The following is a 26,965-nucleotide window of genomic DNA, read 5'->3' as shown; positions in this document are numbered from 1 at the left end:
CATTTCTTTCAGAAAAACATGAAACGTGTCTGAAAAAATTGCCAAATATGAAGACAAAAGCAAATATACAAGCAATTTTGGCAGTACATTTGTTTGGACCTCTGGCTGACGATGGTTCCTGCTTGGTTGATAAGAATCAGTTTGGCAAGGGTCCAAAGACATGTCCTGGATGTAATGAAAAGATCAATCTAGGAGACACATCATTTGGTGAGTTGGTAGAAGATTTGATTGTCATTTGTAAATAATCTGTGAACATGGCTCATTAAATATATCCAATGCCCTTCTTTCACTAAAATATTTTATCTTGATATATTTACTTCAAATGCATAAAATACTAAAATACTCACCAAGGGCCACTGGAGTTAAGAATAAGAAAAAAAAAACTTCAACTTTTAGCACTGCTGGGGGCAAATGATTTTGCCTTTGCGGCCAGTGCAGACAAAGATTCGGTGCAGGTTGATCATGGTCTGCACTGTTTGCTATTCAGCGAACACCCCTTCAAATAATAAGTGGTACGGCCCAAATTATATGCTGGACCAGTCCAATTTAGAAATATAGCAAGGTAAAGATTACAGAAATTCTACTCATGAGCCTCTTGATGGGTCTTAACTACTTTTTTAGCTCAATTGAACATTGTTCAGGGTGAGCTATTAGTATAGCTATTAGCCGCAATCAGCATTTTTACTTAAACATCTACTTTTCAAAAACTACTAGTCAGAATTACACCAAACTTGGGTCATGGGTCAGTAGCATCCTAGCATGGACCTCTGTCAAACTTATTCAAATGGTCAAGCTAAGACCCTTAAAGGGGCTTCAAGAACTAAAAATAATAAAACATTAAAATGACCTCATGAACCGCTTAATGAATCTTCATCAAACCTGGGGTCTGTAGCATCATTATAATTAACATCTTTTCCAAACTTAATCAGACGGAAGCGCTTGGTCCATTTTAGGGTGTACTTGTTCCCTTGTAAGGCTGCTAGAGCTAAATATAGAAAGACAGACTTTTAAACAATTTCTTCCCATGAACTACTGGATGGATCAAACTTGCTCTGTAGCATCATGATAAGGTCCACCCCGACACTTGTTCAAGTAGGTACACTAAAGCTGAAATAGAAATACCTTTAAATGACTTCTCATGACCTTCTTTAATCTTGGTTTGTAGCATCATTGTGAGGTCCTCTACCAAATTATATTCAAATGTTAGTCCTTTTAAGGGCTGCTACAGTTATTTATAGGGAAAAACACTTTAAACAACGTCTTCTTTTGAACTACTTGGTGGATTTTCATCAAACTTAGTCTGCAACATTATTGAAAGGTTCTCTTCCATATTAGTTCAAAGGGATGTACTTGGTCCCTTTTAGGAGCAACTAGAGCTGAAAATAGAATTCTAATATGCTTGTCTCTGTTAAAACACTCTTACGCTAGAATGACGTCACGTTTACGTGCAGTGACGTCAAAGTTTTTGTTGCGACCTAGAAAGAGCGCTTCTATATTTTATCTAGTGTTTGAGATTAAGGGCATATAAGAATCGAAATAGTTTATAGCACAAGCGTGCTTTAACACTGTTTATACACTCGGGTGGTAATATGTCGTTCAAATAATCACTCATGAAATTATTACGCCCAACGTATAACCACCCATCGTGCGTAAATACTTTTGCTATAAATTATTTCTTAAATAAAATAAAAACCTTTAAACAACTTCTCTTGAAGTGCTTCGTCATACTTATTGTGCAGTATCATTGTCATTTCATGTCCTAAATTTTTAGCTCACCAGAGCACATAGTGCTCAAGGTGAGCTATTGTGACCGGTCATTGTCCGGCGTCCGTCGACGTGCGTCATCCATTGTCCGTCAACATTTGCTTTGTGAACACTCTAGAGACCACATTTTTGACCCAATCTTTATGAAGCTTGATCAGAATGTTTGTATTGATAACCTCTAGGTCAAGTTTGACACTGGGTCATGTAGGGTGAAAAACTAGGTCAGTAGGTCAAATCAAAGGAAAAGCTTGCGAACATTCTAGAGACCACATTTGTGACCCAATCTTTATGAAACTCTGTCAGACTGTAAGTCTTGATGATCTCTAGGTGAAATTTGAAACTGGGTCATGTGGGGGTCAAAAACTAGGTCAGTAGGTCAGATCAGTGGAAAAGCTTGTGAACACTCTAGGGACCACATTTTTGACCTAATCTTTATGAAACTGGGTCAGAATGTTAGTCTTGATGATCTCTAGGTCAAGTTCGAAACTGGGTTATGTGGGGTTAAAAATTAGGCCAGTAGGTCAGATCAATGGAAAAGCTTGTGGACACTCTGGAGACCACATTAGTGGCGCAATCTTTATGAAACTCGATCAGTATGTAAGTATTGATGATCTCTAGGTCAAATTTGAATCTGGGTCATGTTGGGTCAAAAACTAGGTCAGTAGGTCAGATCAGTGGAAAAGCTTGTGAACACTCTAGACCTAATATTTCTGAAACTTAGTCAGAAAGTTTAGCTTGATTATTTCTAGGTCAAGTTTCAATCTGGACCATGTGGGGTCAAAACTAGGTCACCAGGTCAAATCAAAGGAAAAGCTTGTGAACACTTTAGAGGCCACATTTGTGACTCAATCTTTATGAAACTTGGTCAAAATGTTTGTCTTAATCATTTCTAGGTCAAGTATGAATCTGGGTCATGTGGGTTCAAAAACTAGGTCACTAGGCCATATCCAAGAAAATCTTTTCAACACTATAGAGACCACAATTTAAGTTTGAAACTTATAGGAAATAGTCAGAATGTTTGTTTTGATAATCTATAGGTCAAGTTCGAATCTGGGTCATGTGGGGTCAAAAACTAGGTCACCGGTCAAATCAAAGGAAAAGCTTGTGAACACTCTAGAGGCCACAGTTGTAAACAAATCTTTATGAAATTTAGTCAGAATGTTTGTCTTGATGATTTTTATGTCAAGTTCAACTCTTGGTCATGTGAGTCAAAAACTAGGTCAGTAGGCCAGATCAACTCTGGTGAGCGATGTATTGGGCCATCATGGCCCTCTTGTTTTCTAATTGAGGCACTTAATTTGTCGCTTTCAGGGGCCACTACAGTTGAAAAAAAGAAATAGATTGTCACCAAACTCTACAGTTTGTTTAAATGGTTAGGCATTTTGGGGCCATCAAAGCAAGAAAAGGAAATACCTTGAATTGATTTTTATCTTGACTATTCAAGAATAGGGAGAGCTATACTACTCACCTCGGCGTCGGCATCGGCGTTGGTTAAAGTTTTTTTATAATGTCAAATATCTTGAATACTATCAAAGATATTTAACTGAGACTTGAAATACTTGCATATAGTGACAGTGTACACATGCATGACAAGGGACATTACTCTGTCAGCAATATTTTCAGAGTTATGACCTTTTAAACTTAAAAATTTTGGTTAATGTTTTTGATAAAGTCAGATATCTTGAACACTATCAAAGATATTGAACTGAGACTTGGAATACTTGTATATAGTGCCATTATGCACATGTATGACAAGGGACATTACTCTATCAGCAATATCTTTTAGAGTTATGCCCCTTGTTAACTTAAAAGTTTTGGTTAAAGGTTTTGATAAAGTCAAATATCTTGAACACTATAATTAAAGATATTCAACTGAGACTTGGAATATTTGCATATAGTGACAGTGTGCACATGTATGACAAGATATTAATGATAACTATCTCTGCAATGCATTGATACATTGAATTCAAACTTCACACAGTCATGGTCAGTAAATATAGTCACAGGTCCAGGTCTTAGAAGTATAACTTGTTTTTTAACAAAATTGTGTGCCTTTTTATACTGAGAAACTTGATGTGTTAGAACTGAGTACAATTTTCTGCCTTTGTAAGTATTTGGGGGCTTCAAACATGTCTTGGGGTCATTGCATACTGTCTCTGTGCCAAGTCCAATAACTCTGAATTGTATTTTAACAGAATTATACCCCTTTGTCTGCTTAGTTTATATTGAGGTTTTGCATGCAACTAAAAATCTTTCTAAGTACTAGGACCATTGGATTGAGACTACAAAGCTATGTTAAGGGTCAGTGTATAAGGTCACATATCTTTGACTTGTATTTTAACAGAATTATGCCTATTTTGTATTTAATGTGTAAATACTGCATACAAACTTCTGCCATTGTAAGTAACTTGTAAATTACAGCAGGTTTTATAATTTTGAAACTTACTGTGACACAGTTGTAACAGTACTATTATCATATCCATTTTATTGGCAAGCCTTTGAATAGTCGAGCGCGCTGTCATCAGACAGCTCTTGTTAATGAACTGTTTAAAGGATGCTCACCAAAGTTGGTCAGAGCAAGCTCCAATGGTCAAGGTCCTCCTCAGGTGAGCAACTTAGGCTCTATCGTCTTCTTTTAGTATATTGTGTTACATGATACTGTATTTTATTATCACGTCATCATTCCCTTCCAACCCCTATCTGCATACATCACCCTAAATAATTATTTTATTATTTCTTAATATTGTCCCATATCCCATGTCATCATTAAATTTTGCCTCCCCCACCCCAATCCACACACATACACACACATACTATTCCTCAGTATTTAGCAGGAACTTTAAATGTCATCATGTCAGAAAACACTGGCCCTTTTTCAAAATAATTTCATAAATATTTTCCTTCCGTGAACCTATACCAACACTGTTCAAGGTAGTTGGGAAACTCACGTCAGTAATCTAGGGCCATCATGGCTGTTTTGTTTTCAGCTTTTAGCCTTATTTGTTTTAACTACAGGAAATAGAGAAGTATGGCACGGATATGCAGATATAATTGTTGAAAACAGTGTTGTAAAAGTGGAAGCATCCAAAAACTGCCAAGATGAAAGTAATGAACAGAATGATTGTGATCCTGGGAATAGGTACGTCAAACGGGTTGAAAGTGGCGAGCCAGTCCAGAAAAGACAAAAAACTAGTAGCATAGATATACCTAGTAATGCCAGTGATTGCAGTCTTTCATCTGATAAAGACTTGGACTATGAAAGCAGTCAGAATATTGTTGAAGTTGAACAAGCACCTTCTGGTAAACTGCCGTTTTATCAAGCTTTAGCACAAACCATTACAAATGCTTTTCTGCGGGTGAATGAATTACCAGGTTGTGAGGTTGAAGATTTGCTAATACCTTCATTTTTGGCAACTGAAAAGTTTGTACGTATACAGATGTACTGTTGTTCAAAAGATTTACTTCTCATCAGTGAAGATTTGCCTTTGTTTGACCCAGCTACAGGTGATCTTGATATTTCTTCTGTAATTTATCTTTCGTTGGCAATGAATAGTCATTTTCCTGCAAAAGACTTAGGCCTTATGGGTGAGAAACCATCCAAATTTAGGGAATATGTTACCAAGTTTGACAAATACAGCTGTTTTAGTGATGGCATATCACAGCCGTTAACCATTCATGGCGATGAGACACAGAAACCAGTTTTTCAATATTCACCCCTTTTCGAATTTCCAGATTTTAGTAAGTATTTGACCGCAGCAAAGAAGATTTACAGCAAAGCAAACAGAACCTTCTATGGCGGGCAGTAAATCATAATGTTACAGTTATTTGCAGAAACATCTTTTGATAACATTTGAGCCACGCCATGGGAAAACCAACATAGTGCGTTTGTGACCAGCATGGATCCAGACCAGCCTGCGCATCTGTGCAGTCTGGTCAGGATCTATACTGTTCGCTTTCAAAGCCTATTGCAATTAGAGAAACTGTTAGCAAACAGCATGGATCCTGACCAGACCGCGTTGATGTGCAGGCTGGTCTGGATCCATGCTTGTCACTGAAATGCACTATGTTGGTTTTCTCATAACATGGCTCATTTATGGTTGCTCTTTGCGCTTTCTGTTTACTATTTTATGTGGAGGTTTATTAAGACTTGTTATAGAGTTTTACTAAGTGTAATTAAAACTGAAGTTAGTTCTTACCGGAATAAATATCAAAATATGAAGGATATATGTTTCAGTGTTAAATCGAAATATCAAAGTGAACAATAGATGCGTTCACAGATCTAGTGTTTGTGATAGAATGTGAGTCCAGTGTTTGTACAGACATAGAAAAGTCTGTAAAGTCTATTGAATTGATGCTAGTTCTTGAAAATGCCTTGAACATTATAAAAACACGAAAAAACATGAAAAAGTACTCGAATGTTTGAATTTTATCTATGACTATTTGAAAAATGTTATATCAGCAAAATACTTTGTGAAAAGAATAACTTCGAAATGGTGATAATAAAAATGAAGGTAATTTGAAAGAAGATGCTATTCCGATATACAACCAGTAGCAAGTCTATGACTAATTTTTTTGCAATTTCACAGAATGCAATTTCTTAGAAAAAGCTGACAAAAGTTAAGTAAGGTACCATGATGTGGTAATGAGAAAAATAGTCCAAATAAAAAGAAAACAAGTATCAATTGAAAAATCCTTGAAAAGTGAATTTCGTTCCACATATTTAGTATGAGCGTATTATTTTTCCAATGGTTTATGAACTCTGCCTATTTTGTATTTGATTTTTTCCCCTTTGAAATAACCCCATGTTAATCACTTCTAGTTTGCAATTAAAATTCATTGAAAGATAATGAGATGAGTAAATCACTTAGCTCATGTCTACTGTGTTTGCTTATGCCTACAGCAGTCAAACTTCATAGAATGATTTCCTGTGGTCAGCAGATAACTATGTCTCCCCCACATATTGTTTTTGTCTTCGCCTTCCGTCCATCCGCATTAAGCTTTTCCGGCTTTCACAGGTCAAACTGTTGGCCAGATTTCAATGAAACTTCACAGGAGTAATTATTTCCAAGCCTAGTTTTGCATTATTTCCAGCACATTCCCCTTCGCTACACAAAATGGCTGCAAGAGCTAAAGATAGAAAAATCTTGCCCAGTTTTCACAAATAAAACGGCTTGAAAGATTTCAACGAAACTTCACAGGGGTGATCAGTACTAAGCTTAGTTGTGCGTATCGCTGACACGTTCCGCTTCGCTGCACAAAATGGCTGCCAGAGATCGAAAAAGAAATACCTTTTCCAGCTTTCACAGGTCAAACTGCTGGCTGGATTTCGATGAAACTTTACAGAAGTGATCAGTACTTAGCCCAGTTCTGCATATTGCTAACACTGTACAAATGGCCACCAGAAAAAAAATAGAAAAATCTTTTTGTTTTGTTTTTAGCTCATCTGATTTTTTGAAAAAAAATGATGAGTTATTGTCATCACTTGAGCGGTTGTCGGCGTCGGCGTCGGCGTTGCCTGGTTAAGTTTTATGTTTAGGTCAGCTTTTCTCCTAAACTATCAAAGCTATTGCTTTGAAACTTGGAATACTTGTTCACCATCATAAGCTGACCCTGTATAGCAGGAAACATAACTCCATCTTGCTTTTTGCAAGATTTATGGCCCCTTTTGTACTTAGAAAATATCAGATTTCTTGGTTAAGTTTTATGTTTAGGTCAAACTTTTTCCTAACTATCAAAGCAATTGCTTTGAAACTTGGAATACTTGTTCACCATCCATATGCAACCCTGTACAATCAAGAAAAAACTAACATCTTTGTTTTGCAAGATTTATTTGCCCCTTTGATTAGAAAATAGTTACTAGGTTAGCTTTTTGTTAGGTCGCTTTTACTCCTAACCATCAATAGCTTTGCTTTATAAAACTTGCAACACTTTTTATCACCATCAAATAGCTGAACCCGTATTTAGCAAGAACCTCAAACTCCATCATGCTTTTGCAGATTTATGGCCCCTTTTACTAGGAAAATTGCTATTTTTGCGTCAAGTTTTTGTTAGTCAATTTTCTTCCTAAATTCAAGTATTGTTTGAAACTTGCAACACTTGTTCACCATCATAAGCTGACCTGTAAGCATGCCAACATACTACATTGATTTTGCAATAATTATTGCCCCTTTGAGACTAGAAAATCATTTTCCTTGTTGAGTATTAAGTTTTAAGTCAACTTTTCTACCAAACTTCAAAGCTATGCTTTAACTATCACAAGTTTTTCACCATCATAAGGGACACAGTACATTTAGAAACCATAACTCTATTTTGCTTTTGCAAGAATGATGCCTTATTTAGATTAGAAATCATGGTAGACAAATTCTATCACAAACAATGTATCACACCCAATGCTGGTGCTCTTCTTTAAGCCACTTCCCATGTACAGGTGCCTAGTGTTATCGCCCTTCGTGTCGACCGTACATATTTACTTGTCGCACAAATAGAGCACATTTTGCAGCAATTTTGATCAAACTGTACAAAACTTGTATTGCATATATCTCAGTTCCTTTCGAAACTGGCCAGATCCATTATGGGTTCTAGAGTTATTGCCCCTTGAAAGGGCCAGAATTTAGCTTTTTTGTGCTACAATTTCTTGTCTGCACGATAGTGGTTTCATTTTTGATTTATTTGAACCAAACTTGACAGCAATTGTATCACCATAAGATCTTGGTTTCCTTTCTTAAACTGGCCAGATCCATTATGGTTCCAGAGTTATGGCCCCTGAAGGACCAAAATGAGCTATTTTGACTTGTCTGCACAATAGCAGCTTTATTTATGATTTGATTTTACCAAACTTGCACACAACTTGTATCACCATAAGATCTTGTTCCTTTCTGAATCTGGCCAGGATTCTGGTTTCCTGGAGGGCCAGAATTAGCTATTTTAACTTTCGCACAATACTCTTCTTTGAATTGATTTAACCAAACTTGCACACAATTGTATCACCACAAATTCTTGGTTTCTGTCTTCAACTAGGCCAAATTCCATGATTAGTTTCCAGGGTTATTTGGCCCTATATAGCCGAATTAGCTATTTGGACCTTTCTGCACAATTAAGCTCCTTCATTTATGATTTGAATTTAATCAAAACTTGCAACAAACTTATGTCACATAAGGTTGGTTCTCTTCTTGAACAGAATTCTTTATGGTTTAATTTATTGCCCTTAGGTACCAATAGCTTTTTGACCTTGTCTGCACATAGGCAGCTTCATTTATATTTGATTTGAACCAAACTTGCACACATTTGTATCACCACAAATCTTGGTTCTTTCTTCACTGCAGATTCCATTAGGTCAGATATGGCCTGATAGACCAGAATTAGACATTTTGAACTTTGTTGCACAGTACATGCTTTCGATTTATGATTTGATTTTTTAACCAACTTGCAATCTAAACTTGTATACGATATAGGATCTTGATTCCTTTTTATTCGCCCGAAGGGACAATTTTGTTTATGCCTCGGTGTCCCGCTTCTGTATGCCTGTGGTTAACAAATTTCCCTCCGCTCGTAACTCTTGAATCCCTTGAAGGATTTCAAAAAACCTACACAAATGTTCACCTCATCGAAACAATGGTGCCAGAGTCAAGGTACACATAGGGATCAAAGGTCTATGACTTTGTTTTGTGTGTATATGCTCTGCATTTAGCGTCGATTGCAGTGTTCTTGTTTTAATTTGGCAGATCCTTTTTTAATAATTTTTTTTATTACTTCCCTTTTATGGTTCTATAAATGCTTTATTAAGAAACTTTTTATTATTAGCCGTATGGAAAAACTGAGACACTTTTCTGTGGTACAACATGGATGGTACCTCCAATTTATTTAGTGTATTTTGACATACTGTAACCTTGTAAGAATTTTTTTTTTTGGGTAAATTCTTCCCTTGTTGTTCCTGGTTCCTTTGACAAGTTGTATTTTTCTGAGACTTAGATTTATTTTTAAGTTCTCCCTTGTTGATTATTCCTTTGGCTTATCCATTCAAAAAATGTGCTTCCTAATCTCCTCTGATTAATCCTTCAGGCATGAAACTACTGGCTATTTGCGTAACTTTAAGACAATTTCAACTATTTTTCTCAATAATTCTTTTGATTATCTTGATTATGATTTCTTGACCTTCTGTCCTAAGTGCCAGTGTACAGTGAGCGTATAAGGGCCATTTTGGCCTCTTGTTTTGTCAGCTTTCACAGCCAAATTGCTGGCTTGATTCTCGATGAAACTTCAACAGGATGGATCATACCGACCCTACGACAACATGTCGCTGCAGTTCTGCCAAATGGCCACCAAGAGCTAAAGTAAAGATACTGTCGGCTTTGACATATCAAACTACTGGACAGATTTCCACAAAACTTCACAGGAGTGATCAGTACCAGGCCAGTTTGCTGGCACATTCCGCTTTACAGCACAAAATGGCTGCCAGAGCTAAAGGTAAAAATAGGTGAAATGGAGACGTATGTTTTTGTCACCTTCTAGTTCCTAGTGTTTTTAAGGACAGGATTTCAAGATCACCGTGACTTCAAGACTAAAATAGTTCCAGTCAATAACTGGAGAATACGTAGGCCTAGATGATCTCCTGTGGGATGATCTCCTGTGGTCAGTAGATAATTTTATTAGTTTTTAGCTCGCCTGTCACATAGTGGCAAGGAGAGCTTTTGTGATGGCCCTCTGTCCGTACGTCCACAATTTCTTGTGAATAGTATAGAGACCACATTTTGCAATCAATTTTAACCAAACTTGCACACAACTTGTATTGGCATAATATCTCGCTTCCTTTCAAAACCTGGCCAGAACCCATCATGTGTTCCAGAGTTATGGCCCCTTAAATGGCCAAAATTTGAGATTTTGAATTTTAATCAAACTTGCTCATAACTTGTATTGGCATAATATCTCGGTTCCTTTTTGAAAACCTTGCAGATTCCTTTATAGGTTCCAGAGTTATGGCCCCTTAAAGAGCCAAAGTTTGCTATTTTTGGCATGTAAACACAATAGGGACCAAATTTTGCAATCAACTTTAATCAAACGTACACACAACTTGTACTGGAATAATATCTTGGTTCCTTTCAAAAACTGGCTAGATCTCATAATGGGTTCTAGTGTTATGGCCCCTTAAAAGGCCAAAATTTGCTATTTTTGGCTTGTGAACATGATAGAGACCACATTTTGCAATCAGCTTTATTCTAACATGCACATAACTCGTATTGGCATAATATCTTGGTTCCTTACAAAAACTGGTCAGATCCCATCATGGGTTCCAGTGTCATGACTCCTTAAAGGGCAAAAAATTGCTATTTTGGCTTTTGCAGCCATATATAGACTTCATTTATGATTTGATTTGATACAAACTTGCATAATAGCTTTAACAACAATAAATCTTGGATTTCATGATGAATCTGTCAGATCCAATCATAGGTTCCGGAGTTACTGCCCCTGATTGACCCCTGAAAGATCCAAATTTTGGTAATTTTTACCTTTTGATCACGATTGAAGTGACATTTATATTTGATTTTAACCACACTTACACACAACTTAAGTCACAATAAGATCTCGGATCCTTTTGAAAACCGTCTAGATTCCATCATGCGTTTTAGAGTTACTGTCCCTGAAAGGGGCTACATTTTCTATTTTGGCCCTTTCAGGCATATAGAAGTTTCATTTATGCTTTGATTTGACACAGACTTGCACAGAATGATTATCTTGATGATCTCTAGATTGAAACTGGGTCATGTTGGGTCAAAAACTAGGTCATCAGGTCCTATCAGAGGAAATGATTCCAAGGTAAATCCTGACCTAATGACCTACTTTCGTATTTTCAAAGCTGCAGCAAAGAGATTTGGACCACCTGTATAATTATTAGCTTATTCAGAGAATAGGTAGAGCTATTGGACTTGCTGGTGTCCGCGTCGGGTTTGGCGTCCTGATTTGGATCAGTTTTGTATGTAATCTGGTATCTCAGTAACCATTTGTGGGAATGGATTGAAACTTCACACACTTATTTACTATGGTAAATATACTAACATTGCACAGGTTCCATAACTTTTATTTTGCTTTTTTTACAAAATTAAGCCCATTTTTCGAATTTTTAGCTCACAAGTCAAAGTGACAAGGTGGACTTTTGTGATCGCACGGCGTCCGTCATCCGTGTGTGCGTGTGTGCGTAAACGTTTGCTTGTGACCACTTTAGAGGTCACATTTTTCATTAGATCTTTATGAAAGTCCATACTTTTCAATGGATCTTCATGAAAACTGGTCTAATGTTCACCTTGATCATATCTAGGTCAGGTTTGAAACTGGGTTACGTGCGGTCAAAAACTAGGTCAGTAGGTCTAAAAATAGAAAAACCTTGTGACCTCTCTAGAGTCCATTTTCAATGGATCTTCATGAAAATTGGTCAGAATGTTCACTTTGATGATACCTAGTTCAGCTTCGAAACTGGGTCAACTGCCATCAAAAACTAGGTCATAGGTCAAATAATAGAAAAACCTTACGGCCTCTCTAGATGGGATACTTTTCATGGGGTCTGTATGAAATTTGGTCTGAATATTCATCTTGATGATATCTAGGTCTGTTTAGAAACTGGGTCACGTGCGGTCAAAAACTAGGTCAGTAGGTCAAATGATAAAAAATTTATGACCTCCCTAGAGGCCATATTTTTCAATGGATCTTGATGAAAATTGGTCAGAATGTTTATCTTAATGATATCTAGGTCAAGTTCGAAACTGGGTTATGTGCGGTCAAAAACTAGGTCAGTAGGTCTAAAACTAGAGAAACCTTGTGACCTCTCTAGAGGTCATACTTTTCATGGATCTTCATGAAATTTGGTCAGAATGTTCACCTTGATAATATCTAGGTCAAGTTTGAAACTGGGTCACGTGCGGTCAAAAACTAGGTCAGTAGGTCAAGTAATATAAAACCCTAGTGACATCCCTAGAGGTCATATTTTTCAATGGATCTTGATGAAAATTGGTCAGAATGTTTGTCTTAATGATATCTAGGTCAAGTTTGAAACTGGGTTATGTGCGATCAAAAACTAGGTCAGTAGGTCTAACACTAGGGAAAACTTGTGACCTCTCTAGAGGCCATACTTTTCATGGATCTTCATGAAAATTGGTCATAATGTTCAACTTGATATCTGGGTCAAGTTCTAAACTGGGTCACGTGCGGTCAAAAACTAGGTCAGTAGGTCTAAAAATAGAAAAACCTTGTGACCTCTCCTTTTCAATGGCTCTTTATGAAAATTAGTCAGAATGTTCACCTTGATGATATCTAGGTCAAGTTTGAAACTGGGTGACGTGCCGTCAAAATCTAGGTCAGTATGTCAAATAATAGAAAAACCTTTTGACCTCCCTATAGGCCATTTTTTTCAATGGATCTTCATGAAAATTGAACATAATGTTCATCTTGATGATATCTAAGCCAGGTTCGAAACTGGGTCACGTGCGATCAAAATCTAGGTCAGTAGGTCAAATAATATAGAAACGTTGTGACCTCCCTAGAGGCCATATTTTTCAATGGATCTTCATAAAAATAGGTCATTATGTTTACCTTGATCATATCTAGTTCAAGTTTATAACAGGGTCACGTGCGGTCAAAAACTAGGTCAATAGGTCTAAAAATAGAAAAACCTTGTGACCTCTCTTGAGTCAATAATTTTCAAAGGATCTTCATGAAAATTGGTCAGAATGTTCACTTTGATGATACCTAGTTCAGCTTCGAAACTGTGTCAGCTGCCATCAAGAGATTTGGATGACATGTACAGTTTTGCACACCAATCTTTAAACTGTCTTTCAGTGACCATAAATGTGACCTACTGATCTACTTTCTAATATTTTAGCATTAGTTTGCCATTTGAAACATGTGGTTCAATATACTCAGGTGAGCGATTAAGGGTCATCATGACCCTCTTGTTCGTTAAGGTTTTGTATGTAAGCTAGTATCTCAGTACCAACTAATGGGAATGGATTGAATCTTCAAACACTTTGTCACTGTCATGATCTGACATGCACTGTGCAGGTCTCGTAACTCTACTCTGCAACCCTGAGGTTGAAAATGATTTCCAGTCAACAACTGGAGACAATTTGGATATAGGACTGTCATACTTCATAGAATGGGGAAGTATCGGGCCTTAATTCGTCAGCGGTTTTTTTCTGATTTTAAAAGACCCCTAAGCAAAAGAGGGAGAGGGTAGATAAAGCTTCCGCTCTGTTCGTCAAATATAAAGCATATCAAAGAAATTGCTACAGGTGAAGAGACATGGCTGTACTTTTTTGAGCCTGACTATAAAGAAAACAAGAGGTTCATTGACCCTAAAGCGCTCACCTGTGTGCAAGGCTTCAAGTCAGTGTGTTTGTGTAAGTACAGTGTTAGGTTTCTTTTATGTTAGCCTATATTATATACATGTCACACACTGTTTTGAACCTAGGGCAATATTTTGAACAAGAGTGGTAGACATTACAAATCTGATAGCGCACGCCAAATATCAAGGCTCTAGCTATTATTGGTGCAGGGTAGAAAAGTGACCACGCCCCCTGGCAGCCATGCTTTTTGACGAATCAGAATAATTTGAACACGCTTGGTAGAAGGTCACACGAAAGCCATTTTTGCAAAATTATTTTAAATTCGGGCTAGCAGTTTCACACGAAAAAGATTTTTAAAGTTAAAAATCTACTATATACATATAGGGAAAAGTGACCACGCCCGCTGGCGGCCATGTTGTTTGACGAATCGGTATAATTTGAACAATCTTTGTAGAGGGTCACACAAGGACCATTTATGTAAAATTATTCTAAAATCTGGCAAGCAGTTTCACAAGAAGATTTTTAAATTTCAAATATATAAATATACGTAAGAGTGACCACGCCCTCTGGCGGCCATGTGTTTTGACAAATCAAAATAATCTGAACAATCTTGGTAGAGGGTGACATAAGGACCATTTGTGTGAAATTATAAAATCGGACCATCGGTTTAGGAGATGTCGTTTGAAGTTTTTTTCTATTTCTAGATATGGCAGCACCTGTGTGCAACCAAGCGGAGCCGTTTGAACAACTTTGATAGAGGACCACTCAAGGAATATCATGGCCAAGTTTCATCATAATCCATTCTGTGGTTTTCGAGGAGATGTTGTTTAAACACAAATGTTGACAACAGACGACTTGACGCACGCACGCACGGACGACGGCAAAGCGTGATCACAATACCTCACCATGCGCACTTTGCGCTTAGGGGAGCTAATAATAAAATGTGGGTAGGTGAAAATATCGAGAGACCCGTTATTGCTTGGCAGAGCAGAAGCGTCAGGCGGGTTATGTAAGCCCCTGTTCTTTTACTCCAATGGAACTGTAGCTCAAAACCCTGTCCCTGAACACAATAGTGTTATAGTGTTACTGATACATTTTTACCTCCACTATTTCGAATCCGCCCGCTTAGCTCGGTCTACGGATCGCGGGGTCGTGATTTGGATCCTCGGGCTGGGCGTATATTCTCCGTGATTATTTGATAAACGACATTGTGTCTGAAATCATTAGTCCTCCACCCCTGATTCATGTGGGGAAGTTGGCAGTTACTTGCGGAGAACAGGTTTGTACTGGTACAGTATCCAGGAACACTGGTAAGGTTAATTGCCTGTCGTTACATGACTGAAATACTGTTGAAAAACTGCCTTAAACCCAAAACAAACAAAATCCACTGTTCGATAAAAGGGGTGCTATTCTACTCGCCCCGGCGTCGGCGTGGGCTTTCTTTGTAAAGTTTCCCAGCAATCTTTGTTTTTCTGTCATATCTTTGTTACTATTGCTTATATCTTATTGTAACTTCACATAAATATTTTCCAGCATACAAACAAAGTATGTGCAGGTACTGGACCCATTATGCATAATGTCAAGGTCACCAAGGTGTTATTCTTAGGTTATTTTTAAGGTTAAAGTTTTTCGGCAACCTTTGTTTTTCTGTCATATCTTTGTTACTATTGCTTACATCTTACTGTAATTTCACATAAACATTGTTCAGCATACAAAGTATTTGCAGGAGATGGGCCCATAATACCCAAGGTCAAGGTCACCAAGTTGTTATACTTGGAATTATTTTTATGTTAATTCTTTTTCGAAAGCTTAAATTTCTTTATAGACATATTTTTATGCCCCCGAAGGGAGGCATATTAGTTTTCAACTGTCCGTCCGTTAGTTAGTTCGTTCGTTCGTTAGTCACAACGTTAACTTTTTGCATGAAGGCACTTTACTCGTGAACCACTGCACCCAGGACCATCAAACTTCACATGCTGATAGTACTTATTAACTACACAACCCCTACTGATATTGGGATCACCAGGTCAAAGGTCAAGGTCACAGGGGCCAACGTTAACTTTTTGCATGAAGGCACTTTACTAGCGAACCACTGCACTCAGGACCTTCAAACTTCACGTGCTGATAGTACTTATTGAGTACACCACCCCTACTGACTTTGGGGTCACCAGGTCAAAGGTCAAGGTCACAGGGGCCAACGTTAACTTTTTGCATGAAGGCACTTTACTCGCGAACCACTGCATCCAGGAACTTCAAACTTCACATGCTGATAGTACTTATTGAGTACACCACCCCTACTGACTTTAGGGTCACCAGGTCAAAGGTCAAGGTCACAGGGACCAACGTTAACTTTTTGCATGAAGGCACTTTACTCGCGAACCACTGCACCCAGGACCTTCAAACTTCACATGCTGATAGTACTTATTGAGTACACCACCCCTACTGACTTTGGGGTCACCAGGTCAAAGGTCAAGGTGCTGCGGGGGCATTTGTCACCATTAGTGACAGCTCTTGTTGGTACATTAAAAGATAATGACTTGAATTCATAATCATCATCTGCATGTGTGGTTACAATCCCCATATATCTAATTGTATTTTTGAAGGTCTGATATAGTCATATCTTGGAAAATGACTGCTACTGTTGCCACTACTTTTCAAGCGCTCCTCGTAATATGGACAGGATTAGGATTCATAAACAGGGTTCTCTCCATAATTTCACACTATAAACAGATTGTTTCCCTTGTGTAAACAGTGCTCAGGGCAAATACAGTGTACATTACGTATCGGGTCCTCGGCAGCGAAAGGGTTAATATATGTAATATATGTGTAATGATCATTGTGTAATTTTCCCAATCCCTGAGATTGTATACGTGTATTGACAAGGCTGTCTGAAAGACAGCTAAATCCCCCGCCACTGGTATGGATAGTGAAAGGGTAAAACTTTGACCTTGAGCTGTGACCTTGACCTTGAACTGACATGACTGACACATGAATTCTGCACATAGTCTAGATGAGGTGATCATTTGACCCAAGTTTCATGAAAATCCTAAAAGGAGTTTAGGAGATACAGAGCTCAAACCTTTGACCTTGAGTTGTGACCTTGACCTTGAGTTGACATGGCTGACTCATGAGTTTTTGATGAGGTGATCATTTGACCCAAGTTTAATGTAAATCCTTTCAGGGGTTTAGGAGATACAGAATGGACACAAAATGGAAGACTCAAACTTTGACTCTAAATTGTGACCTTGACCTTGAGCTGACATGGCTGATTCATGGGTTCTGCTCATTGTCTTGATGAGGTGATCATTTAGTCAAAGTTTCATAATTATCCTTCAAGAGGTTTAAGAGATACAGAGCGGACACGAAATGGTAGGCTCAAACCTTTGACATTGAGTTTTGACCTTGACCTTAAGCCGACATGTCTGACTCATGGGTTCTGCACATCGTCTTGATGAGGTGATCATTTGATTCAAGTTTCATGAGTATCCTTCAAGGGGTTTAGGAGATGCAGAGCTGACACGAAATGGAAGGCTCAAACCATTGACCTTGAGTTGTGACCTTGACCTTGAACCGACATGGCTGACTCATGGGTTCTGCACATCGTCTTGATGAGATGATTTTGACCCAAGTTTCATGAAAATCCTTCAAGGAGTTTAGGAGATACAGAGCTTGCAATTGTTTTTCCTTCTATTTTTAGCCATGGCAAATGTCGAGATATATTTGCATAAGAAACATTTTCAGTCCGGCTAGCAGTTTTCTGAAAGTATTTTCAAATTTTCCAAATGTATACAGGGAAAGGTGATCATGCACTCTGGTGGACATGTGTGTTGACAAGTCGGAATTATTTTAATCTTCTTAGTAGAGGAACTCCTTAAGAAGAGTTCTGTCAAATAATATTAAAATCAGATTAGCGAAAAAGTGAATGCACCAAAAGCGGCCATGTTTTACGAAGAATCCGAGCAATTTGAATAATCTTGGAAAAGAGTCATTCATTGGATAGTTTTGTGAATTAAAAAAATCCACAGTTGTTTCAAGAGTTATAACCCAAATAATACTATGAAACTGTTGTTCTCCTACCTTACACATCTCAGAAATACCAAACAACAAATACTGTAATAGTATTTATTAAATTGCATAGTAGCGTTTGGACATTGGTTAGACATTTCATTGACAATATATACTTATACATTCCTTCTATCATCATACATATATAAATTATATATTCATCAATACAATTCATTTGCAAATTTATAAAATCATCATGTATTGTATCGAACAGTTTGATAATGTTAACCTGTCTAAATTATTTCTATATAAGAGTCAATAATGTCTTTGACTTAATCACCTATAGTCATCATATTCACAATCCTTGTAGTTAATTCATATATACTTCTGAGTACCAACTGCAAATCCAATTAGTGATTAATCTATAAGACGAAGATCTATTGTTATCAGGTGAAAACTATCAAAAGATCTTAATAAACAGTGAACTGTTCAACATAGTTCATAATATCTAGTTAATTACTGTATCATATTGCCCCATAAATGAAAACACAAGTACTATCAGAATATAACAGTATTAATCCACGGAATATAGTTCCGTGATATATTCTAAATACATACTTAAAACCTAGTATACATAAGTTAAGTTTGAGTATTCCTAAATTGTGTATTCACATCTTAAACAGAAGTTGTCAGATTTTAACATAAAATTTATTTTAAAATTAAAAATAACCAAGTTGTGTCCACGTAATGCCCAACGCTAAATGATTTGAATTATCTGTACATCGATTGTATCGACCACTAAACATGTGACCATATAAACAACTGAGATTGACCAATCAGGAGAAATTATTTTCTGCTTTCAAACGTCGGAAAATATATTTACTTTGTCTTAAGATTAGTAGTCCTTTCAATTTTAAGAGTTACAATAAGTTTTTGGTCTCGATAAGCACTGTTTTTGAGCAGATCAGCTCAATTGTTAACAAAAATCTCCTTCCCATTGGACAAAATGCAACACACTGGAATAAATAAACATGCGCTATGAAACAGACTAATTTGCGCTCCAGTTTCTCCGGTAGAAATGTCTTTTATAAATGATATTTTATTCCTGTTTATCCACTCCTGTGTAAAATTCACCGCTTAAACAACTTAAGAACCATCTTTAATGAAGCTACATGGCTAGTGTTGTTACTAGTACATTGATACCAAATTAAGCACGATAAATAGATAAAGCCGACAAAAAATAAAATAATTTAACCATTTTCTTACAAACAATGCTCTATAGCTACTATATATAACAATACTATATTACAACACAAGCTCAACATGCACATGTGACAAAGGTCATGCATAGAGTATCACAAAAACAGATAGATGTATGTTCATTTTTCTTGAATGTATTAACAATGTGTTAGTCAAAAAAATACATGCATTCAAACAAAAATGGAACAAACTGTTTATTACTGTTACACAGTAGTTAATACGATGTTGTTCTTAAAACATGTCTATCACAAACATTTCTTATCTGTTATTTTACTTTTTTTTTTTTCTTCTTTTTTTTTGTTGCTTTTTAAACTTGATAATATTGTTTTCTAAACAAATAGTCAAACCGAGTATGAAAGTTAAGTCATATGCAGGCAAAATGATTTTCGTTCAGAGACAAACAACTAAAATGTTTATTAAATGTATTAACAATGCGTTAGTCAAAAAATGTATGCATACAAACAAAAAAATGGAACAAACCGTTTATTACTGTAGTTAATACGATGTTGTTCTTAAAACATGTCTGTCACAGACATTTCTTATCTGTTATTTTATTTTTTGCTTTTTAAACTTGATAATTGTTTTCTAAACAAGTAGTCAAACCGAGTATGAAAGTTAAGTCGTATGCAGGCAAAATAATTTTCGTTCAGAGACAAACAACTATTAATGTTTATTAAAGCTGAAGGCCTCCAGATTTATTTTTTTTTTCGAAATTTAGAAAATGCTTTCATTAATAAGTAATTGCAATACAAAGAAAATATGAAATAATTCAATGTATTTTAGAGGTTTTTGTCTATTTATATAAGACAATCATTTTATCAAAAAATATAAAGAAAACTGTTGAAATTGTTAGTCACGCTTAATTGAACCTTGATGCAAAATAGAAGAAGGCTGTATTTTATATAATACACATACTGGTTTATTATTTTCGGCATCTAAAATCAATAATTATCTGTTTTAAAAAATGGAATTTTAATGTTCACCTGCAGCATGTCCCTTTAAAATACCATTTACTTAAACATTGCCAAGGAGGATCATTGAATGATGTAACGTTCCATACTTTCAGCTGAAAATCAGAATTCAAACTCAAATCTCAACTTGCAAATTAATTTTGGTATTATCTGAATTAAAATATGTTTATAACAATTCCCAGATCGAGTGTAGCTGAACTATAACAAAGAAAAAGTCTGTTGGTTTCATCGCAGAATGAAACGCACCACGGACAACTAATGTGATCATTATACTTCAAAACTGCTTTGATCTTCTTGCTGTCTGGTTAAATCATATGAATACTTCCACCATCTTCCCAGTTATATACAAGAACTGTACCATTTCTTGTTACAAATGTCTGAGAGATCCTTATCCTTTTATGTTGCTATGAGATTGCCTTAAAAATCAAATCTGAAAACACTCCTTCTTGTAAGCCTACTGTTTTTATCTGTTTTGAAAGAATGAATTTTTATCTGCAGACATGCCCCCTTTAAATACCTATGTGTCGGTAAATTAATTGCCATCAGCATTTTCAAATTTACTGAATGATCAAAATTTTCATATTTTCTGACAGTTTCAGCTAAAAAAACAAATTTCAATTTCAAATCTTAACTTACTAATTAATTTTGGTATTATTTTAACTGGAATATTTTCATAACATTTTTCAGTTTTGGATCAAGTGAAAATGAATAGTTACAAAGAAAAAGTCTGTTGGTTTCATCGCAGAACGAAACGCACCAGGGACAAATAACATGATCATTATGATTCAAAATGTCTTTGATTTTCTTGCACTCTGGTGAAATCATATGAATACTTCCATCATCTTTCCAGTCACATACAAGAACTGTACCATCTCTTGTTACACAGAGTCCTCTTACATGTATAAGATCCGTATCATTGTATGTTGCAATAAGATTGCCTTCATAATCAAATCTGAAAACACTCGTTCCTCTATACGAACTATCAGAAACATAAAGAGATTTAGAGTCAAGAGCGAAATCACGCACAATTCCTACATTCGAAACGGATATAGTTTGTTTCTCTTTCCCATCCATATTGAGAATAACAACATGATCAGTGTATAACATCATTATCTTATTTTCCTGACAAGCGATTCTGTCATACCTGCCTTTCACTTTTATGGCGTTGCTTTCTGTGATTTTGTCAGACTGCGTGAGTGTCAGAAACTGTATTTTCTCTTCACGAGGAAGTGAAACAGCAAAACGATCCTTAGTAATAACTGCCAGTCCACACGGTACACTTTTAAGTTTGTATTTTTTTGCAATTTTTGTGTTTTTGATATCAACAATTTTCAAGCATTTGTTACTACTGTCTGCTAATATAATCCGATTGTACAAAATAACAGCACAGGCATTAATGAAACAATCTTCCGTGTCATCCGATACTTTTATTTCAATTTCACTGTCAAAGTTCGGTTCCATTTCTGCAATATTTTTTTTCTTTACCAATAGCTCACCTAGCTTAAACTGCGATGCAACCATTTCTTTGACGTTTTTAGAACAAACAAACTCATACTGCCTGAACTGGCAGTTTTGTTGCAAGTCCTTTATACTGTCACCTATGTACGTAATTCTTTCCTTCATTTCTTTTGCGGGTACAAATAATTCATTTGCCTGATTTAACTGCAGTTGTAGTTTCTCATGTAACTCTTGGATCTTACTTCTCAAGGTCTTTTCGTGCTCTTTTAGATCTGATATCAGCTTTTCGTCACTCTTTTTCCTTTTGTTCAATTCCGCCAGCATGTCCGCCTCTGCCTTATCCAGATATTCCAGTATTTCTTTTTTGAATGATTTTACATCATTTACTGCTTTGATGTATGTTTGTTGAATGTTTTTGTCATTGGTTTGTATCTCTCTCTTTACTTGTTCTATGTTATGTAGGAACTGGTCTACCTTGTGTTGCTGTTCTTGATGTTCAGCGCCATTGAAATAGCTCATTGATATATCTTGTATACGATCGACTTTACACGATTTATGATCCAAAACCATGCAATCACCGCACCCCACCACATCATGTGCTGAGCAATAGAATTTCACTATCTCATTTGTATGTTTGGCACACAACTCAGAACAAGCATTAAGTGTCACAGATGACATACGGGCCTTTGGCATGTTTTCACCTTCAAGGACTTTATGATTTCTGGACACAGCTTGTCTACGATGAACCTTCAAACAAGTAGCACACAAGTATTCGTTGCAGTTTTCACAGTATCCCATGGCAACCATCCAGTCTCCGTCACTGCTACATGGCTGACAGAAGACTTCACCATCTTCAGCAGACGATTTACCTACAGTGTCCTTGAATGACCTTCCAGGCTTTCGGCCAGAAACTTCCATTTTCTTCTATATTTCAAAACACTCAGCCTTCATCTGAAACAAAAAATGAAAATAATCTCTTCTTTAGTAATTTTCCTAATATTCTTCACTATATAAAATATGGAATTTCTGCATTATACCATTGCATTATGAGATTGGTGTCCGGTCTACCTTGGGGTTCTTTATCAATACATGTACAAGATACTAGTAGTCTTTTCAAGAACATACTGCATGTACATATCGTTCAAAATACAATTAATTTATTATCTTCTAAAACATTGGTGGTCATTTATGACACGGCCAATCTGGGGAAGAACAATATATTATTATAAATTGCAATAATAAAAACTGCCAATTAACCTGAAGAAAAATTTTGGCATTTACAAGATATGCAAAGAGTATAAAGTTCGATACTTAAGCTTGAAAATAAAGGTCTCTCACGGTGATAGTATTATCCTGATAAGCATGATAAGTCTTACTTTTCTTAATAATGAAGATATTCCATGATTCCAAAGGACATTCTTACAGATGTTATTAGTGTAAATTAAACTTGATCAGTTGAATAGACATAGCTAAATTTTTGTTCCGCGATTATGTTCACATTACACCATGATCGATCAGTCGTTGTAAACATGTTTACTTAAGTCACTCTTCTGAGTGTTATATAGAGTCACGGAGTCCATTCAATACATGTATAACAGAGATCCGTGCATGTATAACAGAGATCCGCTTAAGTCGGTGCTAGGGGGCGTGAGGGGTGTCGCACTTTACCTCTCGTGAACAGACTCAATCAAACCGAGTCTGCTATTGTTTTGCTTGGTTGCATCCTATGCTTTCAAATAATCTTCTTACAGATTATATAATATTTGATATTCAGCCAAATTAAATACACTTGAAAAGAATTAAGAATTTACAATGTTTAAACTTAATATCTAATGAGGAAATATTATAGTACATTGTGTAAAGCAATGGTCACATTTACGTTCACGCACGTAGTTGGTCGTAGTTCGTTTTAAACGTAGTTTGTCGTAGTAATACTACGATTAACTGGGTTGAAGTACGCTCGAACTAGGTTTAAAATATGAAATATGGAAAGTCTTAGTACGTTGAAGAAGGTGTAAGTACGAACAACTACGTTCAGCTACGAGTAAATCGGGTAGGGTTAACTAGGGTATCACTACGTCTAACCACGAGTTACTACGTTACACTACGAATATACTACGATCGAAGTACGAACAACTACGACAAATTACGATCAACTACGTTGAGCTACGGAAAAGCGTTGTGGTTGCGCCTGCGCAGGACGGGAAAGCTACAGTCATTTTGCTCTAGGAAGTTGACGAGACAGCATCATTTAAGCTTCAGTATGCCGCCTAGGAAAAAACGATGTTATAAAACAGAATGGCCGAAAAACTGAATTTAAAAGTAAAATGCATAAAAATGCGCAATTTATACCACAGATTTGCTAACTAATGCAAAGAAAATATAATTTAAATGCAATATATAAAATGGATTTTCCCGGTCTTCATGGTAAATGCACAGTTGATTGCTAGCGCGATTCATGTACATATATTTGCCGATCCAAATCTGTTGTTCATTTCGCATGAATACCGAAAACAATTCTATTTAGTTTTTAAGTATTTATAATTAGCGATATTATCATACTAGAATTGAAATTCATTTATATAACAGTAAAGTTTTTGTGTAATCGGCTCTCGTTTCATATCATGTTTGTACTTGTACTACGATCAAAAACGATACACACTACTGTTAAGTACGATCAAGTACGACAAATTACGATCAACTACGTTGAGCTACGGAAAAGCGTTGTGATTGCGCCTGCGCAGGACGGGAAAGCTACAGTCATTTTGCTCTAGGAAGTTGACGAGACAGCATCATTTAAGCTTCAGTATGCCGCCTAGGAAAAAACGATGTTATAAAACAGAATGGCCGAAAAACTGAATTTAAAAGTAAAATGCATAAAAATGCGCAATTTATACCACAGATTTGCTAACTAATGCAAAGAAAATATAATTTAAATGCAATATATAAAATGGATTTTCCCGGTCTTCATGGTAAATGCACAGTTGATTGCTAGCGCGATTCATGTACATATATTTGCCGATCCAAATCTGTTGTTCATTTCGCATGAATACCGAAAACAATTCTATTTAGTTTTTAAGTATTTATAATTAGCGATATTATCATACTAGAATTGAAATTCATTTATATAACAGTAAAGTTTTTGTGTAATCGGCTCTCGTTTCATATCATGTTTGTACTTGTACTACGATCAAAAACGATACACACTACTGTTAAGTACGATCAAGTACGTTTAACTAAGATCAACTACATGTACGTTCAAACTACGGTCGCAGTAGGGTCAAAACATCGTAGTTAATTGTAGTCAGATTTTGAACATGTCGAAAAATTATTTGCTTACTACGGACAAATCATAAGTTCGAACTACGATCATTACTACGTTTGACCACGATTATCTACGTGTAACTACGCTTAGTACGATCAACTACGATCAACTACGATCATTCCTTACTACGATTAACTACGTGTAGTGTGACCACGCCATAAAAATAAACAAAGAATATCTTAAACTTGCGCATAGTGATAAATATTGGCCGAGTACACAAAGAGAAATCTCTTTTCTGTTTTATAGGTGTAATCGATCCAAAATTTTACAACGCTTCCTAAACTTAGCCTTACTTTACAGTTTAGATAACAAAGCTGTTATCTATTGATCACATAATTCACAGTTTAAAACCATATCAAATATTGAAATATTTACGATCTATGTATTTTATTCAAATTCTTTCGTTGTCTGTCATTACTTGGGATTTTGTTTGTTTGAGGGTGACATGGGGGAGGGTTGTTGTTGTTTGTTTTGTATTTTTAGATTATATGCAATATATAAAAACCTGAAATATCAGGCAACAAAGCAGAACAAATCAATTTAAAATGCAGAATGATCATTTTTTTTTTTTTTGTTCAAAAGCGTTGTTTCAATTTTAGTTGTAAAATGACAAAACATAAATTATACAATACCAGTTTTATTTTACAAGATTTATACAATGTATAACTTTTTTGTATGTGAACTTGTCGTTTTAGAAACATGTACTTCGTTATACATGTATTTACTTTATGTAAAGACTGGTAGCCATTTCTAGTTTTTGTGGTAAAGCATCTTGTTTTTATCTTTTTTTATGCCCCCGAACTGAGGCATATTAGTTTTCAACCATTCGTCCGTTCGTTAGTTCGTTCCTTCCTTCGTTCGTTCGTCACAATTCTAACTTTTTTCATGCAGGCACTTTACTCGTGAACCACTGCACCCAGGACCTTCAAACTTCACATGCTGATAGTACTTATTGAGTACATGACCCCTACTGACTTTGGGATCACCAGGTCAAAGGTCAAGGGGCTGCGGGGGCATTTGTCACCATGAGTATATCTAAATAAATGTTCTTAAAACAATATTTGTTTCAGTTTGGATATCATTATGCATCCATAGATCTTTTGGAGTATAGCCTACATACATGTTATCAATTTTTGTATAGGAAATATATAGGAAATCCTATAATTTGTTTTAGTTAATTAACATATATATTTCCTATAAAATACCTCAGCTTTTAAAACTGTAGGCATTGGAATTTAGAGCACGGCTAACCTAGGCGATACCAGAATTTAGTAAACATAAAACTTCAAAGGAAAACGCCGTAGTCATGCTATAACAAATGGTCAAAATAACTTACGTACTTGTACGTTTTATAACGATTCCAATCAAATGCTAATATCACTATTATTTACGTTTGACTGTAACGAAAACTGTGTTTATTGATATTCAAATGCGCTGTTTATTGAAAACGCAGTTAACTGATTTCGTTGAAGAATGTCAAATTTTACTTCCTTGTTCAACTGGGGCTTGGTCTAATATACTGTCGATCTATTAACAAAGTCGTTATAATCTCGGCGATACCATGAAACACTATAATATATAAATGTTCAACTGGTCCTTTTGAACCTTTCATGGGTTTCTGCTTGTTAGAATCACAGAATTAATAAATACGGATTCTAAGTATTTAAAAATTATTTGATAATGTAAAGCAGGGCCGGACCGAGGGGGCCCGTGCCCCGTCCCATTTGGCTAAGAAGTGACCTATCCTCATCAAACAGCAAAGTATTTTTTTCTCTAAATTTAGACCTAGAAACCAAAGGTCACCATGTCTTAACTGTAATTCAAAATTTTTCAGGGAGAGGACCCCCTTCCCT

At 36.1% G+C, this 26,965-nt stretch overlaps 2 protein-coding genes across 3 annotated transcripts in view; one reads left to right on the top strand and one right to left on the bottom strand.

Annotated features, from left to right (window-relative positions):
* Nucleotides 1-5,986, top strand: part of LOC123555976 (uncharacterized) — a 43,755-nt gene extending 37,769 nt beyond the window's left edge. Inside the window, exons 3-4 of the mRNA XM_053547940.1 lie at nucleotides 13-207; nucleotides 4,780-5,986. Of these exons, the coding sequence (XP_053403915.1) occupies nucleotides 13-207; nucleotides 4,780-5,570 (986 nt within the window). The 3' untranslated portion in view covers nucleotides 5,571-5,986. The remainder of the gene's footprint in view (nucleotides 1-12; nucleotides 208-4,779) is intronic.
* A 12,215-nt stretch (nucleotides 5,987-18,201) lies between these two features.
* LOC123554658 (uncharacterized) lies at nucleotides 18,202-26,631 on the bottom strand. 2 transcript variants are annotated; one of them, XM_053547939.1, is made up of 2 exons: nucleotides 26,449-26,631; nucleotides 18,202-22,738 (listed from the first exon to the last, which is right to left on the bottom strand). In XM_053547939.1, exon 2 carries the CDS (start codon nucleotides 22,703-22,705, stop codon nucleotides 20,981-20,983), a length of 1,725 nt encoding a protein of 574 aa, XP_053403914.1. In that variant the 5' UTR covers nucleotides 22,706-22,738; nucleotides 26,449-26,631; the 3' UTR covers nucleotides 18,202-20,980. The 2 variants fall into 2 exon arrangements, with proteins under 2 accessions (XP_053403914.1, XP_053403913.1); XM_053547938.1 differs by having other exon boundaries at nucleotides 26,453-26,630.
* Between the last annotated feature and the right edge of the window lie 334 nt (nucleotides 26,632-26,965).

The sequence above is a fragment of the Mercenaria mercenaria genome, chromosome 7, assembly GCF_021730395.1.
Source record: "Mercenaria mercenaria strain notata chromosome 7, MADL_Memer_1, whole genome shotgun sequence".
Classification (NCBI taxonomy): domain Eukaryota; kingdom Metazoa; phylum Mollusca; class Bivalvia; order Venerida; family Veneridae; genus Mercenaria; species Mercenaria mercenaria.
Note: the sequence above shows the minus strand (reverse complement) of the source record. Positions and strands in the feature narration are given on the sequence as shown.

Bases quoted from the DNA above. Each gene is read 5' to 3' on its own strand.
- LOC123554658 (XM_053547939.1), bottom strand. From the start codon at position 22,705: ATGGAAGTTTCTGGCCGAAAGCCTGGAAGGTCATTCAAGGACACTGTA.